This window comes from Charadrius vociferus, unplaced genomic scaffold, assembly GCF_000708025.1.
Source record: "Charadrius vociferus isolate BGI_N301 unplaced genomic scaffold, ASM70802v2 scaffold266, whole genome shotgun sequence".
Taxonomy (NCBI): domain Eukaryota; kingdom Metazoa; phylum Chordata; class Aves; order Charadriiformes; family Charadriidae; genus Charadrius; species Charadrius vociferus.
The window spans coordinates 918,809-925,533 of NW_009649114.1; the positions used below are offsets into that span (position 1 = coordinate 918,809).

At 55.9% G+C, this 6,725-nt stretch overlaps 1 protein-coding gene across 1 annotated transcript in view; it reads right to left on the minus strand.

Annotated features, from left to right (window-relative positions):
• Window positions 1-6,065, minus strand: part of RASSF5 (Ras association (RalGDS/AF-6) domain family member 5) — a 22,478-nt gene extending 16,413 nt beyond the window's left edge. Inside the window, exons 1-2 of the mRNA XM_009888278.1 lie at window positions 5,981-6,065; window positions 5,772-5,890 (exon numbers count right to left, since the gene is read on the minus strand). Coding sequence (XP_009886580.1) covers window positions 5,772-5,890; window positions 5,981-6,065 — 204 coding nt within the window. The remainder of the gene's footprint in view (window positions 1-5,771; window positions 5,891-5,980) is intronic.
• Between the last annotated feature and the right edge of the window lie 660 nt (window positions 6,066-6,725).

Genomic DNA, 6,725 nt, shown 5'->3' on the forward strand with positions numbered 1-6,725 from the left:
ACCCAGGGCTCTGCTCAGCCCCCGGGGACCTCCGGCATCTCCTTTGCTACCCAAAAATACATCGCCACGGCAGGATGGCTTCATGCTCCTTCCCTGTTAAGCGCTTCCTGGAGAGCTGCGGTGCATCTGCTGTCGCAGGGAAGCAAACCCGGGCTGGACCGAGCCTGACCGAGGGCTGCCGAAAGGTGGTGGGGAAGGGGGGAGGCTGATGAGGACGTGGCCTCAGACCCTCCCTGGGGGTGCCGGCAGCCCCCGGTCACCATGCTCCGGGAGGCAGTGGGCACCTCTGTGCTCCCCAGCTAATTTTAGAGCGGCGGGAGCGATGTCAGCAGCACTGGCACCCGGCTGAGGCAGCGTTGACTGCAGCCCAGGGAAACGCCGTTGAGCGCTGCAGTCCTGTTTGCAAGAAGCACTCGCTCCAGACTGATTAAAATGCTGTGTTGGCCTCAGAAAGAGCCTCAGAGCGACAGCATCATCCCTGCTCCCCTCTCCGCCCGCAGAGACACAGCTCGGCACGGACCCATCCCCAGAGCCGCCCTCTCCATCCCTCTCCCCCGGCCCCTCCAGGGCCACCACCCCCCTGCCAATACCCTGCACTGTACCCAGCAGCTTTTAAAGCAGCTGTGACCTTCCTCTGTGGTGAAGATCACAGGTATTTCTGGAGAGGTGGGCTGGGGAAGGGCCCTGCTCCCCACGGGCAATCATCCCCCTTTCTGCAGAGGGCTCCCGTGCGGGGCCATGCATCCATGGGGACGCAGCGCATCCATGGGGACGCAGCGCATCCATGGGGACGCAGCGCATCCTGGCACCGGCTCTCCCCACCCACCTGGAAAGCAGCGTGTATTCACGAGCAGGCTGCTGGGACCAACGAAAAGCCTGACACACCGTGTTAAAAAGGACTCTGCTGCAGCAATGTGGTATAAAAGAACAGGCGAATAATTCTCCACCATACTTCAGAAACGGAAGAGGGAACAAGACCTGAGAGTACCGTGCCACTGAATAAATCCATCCTATGCCCACACTTCAAACACTTCACGCAAACTCGGCCAGCCAGTCCAAGAAAGGATAAAGAATTGGAAGAGGTACCATGCAGGGCAGGGCAGACGAGAGGTACAGGAAGGTTTCCATGCCTGGGACCAGCCTGGATCTGGAAAGGAAGGACTAGAGAGAACATAGCTGTGACGGAGAGCGACAAAATTGCAGGAGACGGTCACACGAAGAGTGCAGTAAGTTTAACACCAAAAGGAGGAGTGCTTTTCCAGGCCACGCAGGGTCAGATTTGCAGAACTCGTCACTAGGTGTTCTGGCAGTGGATGTGCAGGCTCGGACTCATCAGAAAGAGCTCACTGACAGCTATTAAAAACGATGGTCCAGACATAACCCCAAGGAGTGCCCATGGCACTGCTCGCAGGGAGACCGCAGCAGCAGCACACTGTCCTCTCTGCTGCAGGACAGATCAGGAACCTCAGGGCGAGAAGGCACTACTGTGCCCAGATGGCATTTCTTATGTTAATTCCTTCATGTCCTTTCCAAGGCATCACTCTCGCCATCGCTAAGTGCTATCTTCACGCCAGGCCAGCGAGCGCGGAGAGCCGGCAGCAGCCTCGGCTCTACTCCCCAGCTTGACTATCCCCAGTGGGACCACCAGCAAACCCCTCCTATAAACTGGGGCTATCACTCCCTCCTTCAGGTCACAGGGCTCCTTTGACTGGTCCAAAAGGTCTCCAAGATCTTTGCACAAACTATCATCCACGCACAAAAACCTCTTCCCCTCTTGATAGGTTGCAGATGGTGTTTCACACCCTTCCATCTGTATCTGTGAGCTGAAGGACTTAAACTTCTACGAGCCCTTGATAGCTCTGTACCCACAGCCAGCAGCATCCCATGAATACAAACCGGGATGCCAATGTAAAGACTAGCAGGAGGATGCAACATCTGCATCTCAAAGAGGAAGGCAAGAATCCAAATGGCATATTTACAAAGCAACTCGTAACAGTGCAAATAAATAAGCTATCCTCTTAGCAGCACCCGTACTTCTGCCACGGCACAAACCTCCTCAGCTTCACAGGGCTATATTTAGAAGAGTTTTAATTTGAGCGTGTGCAACACGAGCAGAAAGTGAGCGTTGGGCCGATGAATGGCACAGGCGTTGAGTCCTCACCGAAGCCTCAGCGCTGGGCGATGCGCAGTGGGAACAAGGTGCTGCCAGCTTTCCAGTGCCCCACGCGAAGCTGGATGCGCTCCCACTACTTTGCTCGACAGGCTTCTCCAAGAAGCCTTCACTTTTCCATTGCGGTCCACCTTCTTGGGAGATGAGCTCCGTAAAAAAACAACCAAGCAAAAAAAAAAAAAAAAAAACCCAAGCAATTTTGACCCGTTGGTTCAAAAGCAGCTCCAGCTAATGATCACAGAGCACAACAGCCCCCAGAGAACCCACCCACCAGTGACCTGCAGCTCCTCGCAGGTGGGAAGCACACGACCAGCTCTGCTGAGACCAGGGACCAAACTCCCGGTGCTGCTGAGACCGGCCGAGGCTTTCCTCAGCTTCAGCAGAGTTTGGATTTCACCCAGGGAGGCTAATCTGGGACCCAAATGTAATGCACTCTTAAGTACTTCGCTGGATCAAAGCCCAAATTATTAATGCCTGGTATTACACGGTAACAGCGCTTAACTACGTGATATTAAAGTAGCTATTTCTCTGATGCTTCTCGCTTGCTTACATTTGATACTACTATTTAATACCTTCCAACTACGCCAGTTATTAATTTAAGTTGCTTGTGTTTTCAGTGTGCAATCCCCCTTTTTTCCCCCGGTGTATTCAGGTACCCTTTTAGTCTCTTTCTGGAATACTGACACTTTTCCCTCCATCCTTCTTTTGAGCAGCAAAACCCGCTGGGCCAACAGAACCACGCCAGGCACCCGGCTGTGTGCTCAGCTTTGTGGGCTTCGATCAAGTAAACTTGAAGATGATTTTTCCCTGATTATCCATTATTGACAAATGAGAACGCAGCTTTATTGCCGTGATTCACCCTCATTCACCCCCAGACCTCCCGCCACCCCCCCCCCAGCCTCTCCCAGCACAGGTAATGAGACTCCAGACTGGGCTTCGCTGGGCGGTGGATCCCGACCAGGACCTCGGGATGGGTTTATGGATATCTGTTTGCTGCTGTAATCGGAGGGACTTCTGTTTCCTTGGCACAAAACGCCTCCCCCCTCCCCGGGATCACACCAGAGACGTGTCAGAGTGATGAATTGCCGTGTAGTGCAGGCTCTGTGTTTATTATTAGGACCATCAATAACCCCCGGCTGGTGTTATCACCCTGAAGAGGAAACAAGCCTTTCTAATTTTTCTAAAAATCACGGTTTTCTCACGCTGCTGGGGGAAGCCCAACCGCATTGGAAGGAGATGTAAACACACACAAATCTGGCTTCGCACCCTTATACAATGGCTTCGTGCCCTTATACAAATACCTCAACGCTCAGTGGAGAATCCATTCGGAGTCCCCTTGTAACGCATAACTTACAAAATAAATCCCATCTGACATCACGTTCCCTCCTGACCATGTTCTTCTGAGCAGCGATCGCCGCGCCACGCGCCGGCATGCCCGAGCTCTGCCGACCGTGCACAGCAAAGACAACCACCAAACCCCACCGCCGGCTCTTCACGCGCCCAACAGAAACCCCACATCTTCTTTGACAAAAATGAGCCTTTCCATTTCCAGTTCCGCACAAGGGCATCAAGGTCCTCCGCAAAGGGGAATATAAACGCACGGTTATAATGAAGGAGAGAAGACAGTTTTTAAAAAAAGCATATAGGGATTGAAACGGCTCTGTGCAAGTCAAATCCCCTTCGGGCAGGCTTCTAAGCAATGTTTTAAGCTCCCAGCAATAAGTATCTTACGTCTCAACTCGCCTGGCATCGGCCAGTCTCACTGCGCCCCGCTGCACGTGCTGCAGCCTGTCCCGGCAGACACCCACGCCGGCATCACAGACGCCACAGGACCCTCGGGGGGATTAAGGGACCAGGTAAGCCTTCCGGAGTGGCCCCGGGGATTACTGCACATCCCTAATACAGATTGAAGGGTCCCGATCCCCTGGCACTACCGAAACTCTTAAATCACAGCTATTAAGCCGGTGCTCCTCGCAAAATCCGTGCTCGTGCTCTGCCAAGGTGCACAAACGCACCTTTGCTGCTCCTTTTCAAGCGCTTTGCACCCAGTGCCGGGACACGATTTAACGCCGGTACCGACCCGGTCAGGGCCGGGCTGCAGCGCGGGGGCTGACGTCCCCAGAGGACACTGCTCCTCTCCTGCTCTGCTCCAGGCAGCCCGGCCGACCGCAGCGTTTCAAACACCACATAGCTCCACAGGCGTTTACAGCACAGGGATGTCCACGCACACAACCTCCATCATCCCCCCAGGCAGGGCATGTAAGTTGCCCACAAGCCAGCGATGTGCCCTTGTGGCCAAGAAGGTCAATGGTCTCCTGGGGGGCATTAGAGAGACCTGCAGGTCCAGGGAGGTCATCCTCCCCCTCTGCTCTGCCCTGGGGAGGCCACATCTGGAGCACTGTGTCCAGTTCGGGGCTCCCCAGTTCAAGAAAGACAGGGAACTGCTGGAGAGGGTCCAGCGGAGGCTACGGAGATGCTGAGGGGACTGGAGCATCTCTCCTGGGAGGAGAGGCTGAGAGTCCCGGGCTGTTCAGCCTAGGGAAGAGAAGGCTGAGAGGGGATCTCAGCAACACTGATCAATATCTAAAGGGCGGGTGGCGAGAAGATGGGGCCAGACTCTTTTAGTGGGGCCCAGCGACAGACAAGGGGCAGCGGGCACAAACTGGAACACGGGAAATTCCATCTCAACATGAGGAGGAACTTCTTTAATTTGAGGGTGGCAGAGCAGTGGCACAGGCTGCCCAGAGAGGTCCCAGACAGGGCATGTAAGTTGCCCACGAGCCAGCGATGTGCCCTTGTGGCCAAGAAGGTCAATGGTCTCCTGGGGGGCATTAGAGAGACCTGCAGGTCCAGGGAGGTCATCCTCCCCCTCTGCTCTGCCCTGGGGAGGCCACATCTGGAGCACTGTGTCCAGTTCGGGGCTCCCCAGTTCAAGAAAGACAGGGAACTGCTGGAGAGGGTCCAGCGGAGGCTACGGAGATGCTGAGGGGACTGGAGCATCTCTCCTGGGAGGAGAGGCTGAGAGTCCCGGGCTGTTCAGCCTAGGGAAGAGAAGGCTGAGAGGGGATCTCAGCAACACTGATCAATATCTAAAGGGCGGGTGGCGAGAAGATGGGGCCAGACTCTTTTAGTGGGGCCCAGCGACAGACAAGGGGCAGCGGGCACAAACTGGAACACGGGAAATTCCATCTCAACATGAGGAAAAACTTCTTTACTGTGAGGGTGGCAGAGCACCGGAATGGGCTGCCCGGAGAGGCTGTGGAGTCTCCTCTGGAGAGATTCAAACCCCGCCTGGATGCGCTCCTCTGCGACCTACGCTGGGTGACCCTGCTTTAGCAGGGGGGTTGGACTAGATGATCTCCAGAGGTCCTTTCCAACCCTGACCAGTCTGTCACACAGGCAAGGTGTACACAGCATATAGACAACTCCTTAGCGAGCGCTGGTGGGGTCTGCGGGACCCACGTGCTGCCCCCGCTGACAAGACCTCCCTCCTGCACAACACTTCAGGAGCAAGAAACCAGGTCTCTGAAGGAGATGCTGTTGGTCACCAGGAGGCTGTGTGTGTGTCCCCCCGCCCCACGGAGCCCCCTCCCCGGCGTACCTGGCTGCGGGGCGGCAGGAGGGTGCTCTCGGGCGAGAGCTGGCTCTGGCACTGGCCCGGCGAACGGCAGTCCAGCTGGATGAGGCTGCGGCACTCCTGGTGGCACGTGTACCGGCAGTCTGCATGGGGGAGAAACGAGAGCGTGAGGCACCCGAGAGCCGTAGCCGGTTGCAGAGAAGCAGTGGGGGAACCCCGGGAAGGGATCAGACTCCTGTCGGAGGGCAGACTGATGCTCAGAATGATGCTCATGGGCACCGGCACGGCCGGAGCCACCAGCCAGGCACACGTCCCCATTCAGGCGCACTCCTGAGGATGGGGAGAGATACCAGAATACCTCGTCCAGAGCAAAAGTCGCTCTCACACCCTCTGCCTGGGGAGATCTGTATTTCTTGCTGCAATGCTCCGGCACAGGCAGTGTTCCTGCCCTGCATCCTGCTGCCTTTCCCCTCATCTGCCGGCACCTTAACTGACAAAGTAAAGAATCTGCTCAAGTCCCACCAAACCCACGGGGTACACCACTCCCCAGCTGTGCTCCTTGGAGATGTCACCTGCACAGACGCTTGACCACTTCATAAGCAAAGGATGCTTCATTTTCCAACATCAGGAGGGGAAAAAACATCTTTGTACCAGACAGAAGTCAAAGTATTTAAGGTCACTAAAGATGAACGCTTCAAGGGCCAGTTACAGTGACCGAGGCACGGATCTACCATCAGACTCTGCCAAAAAGCCACCCCTGGAGAGGGCACAGACACGTCCCGGGCCCCGGCGAAGGCTGTGACCTCCCACCCCCAGTGCACACACTGCCCAGGTGCAGTAAGGCATTTACATGGGTTTTTTGGATGCTGACCCGTCCCGCTGTAAGACATTAACTAGTTCAAGGCAGGAATTGCGCAGACGACACGGCAGGGGCCGGGTTTAACCTCTGTAGGCACAGGGGCCCGCTCGCCCACAGCC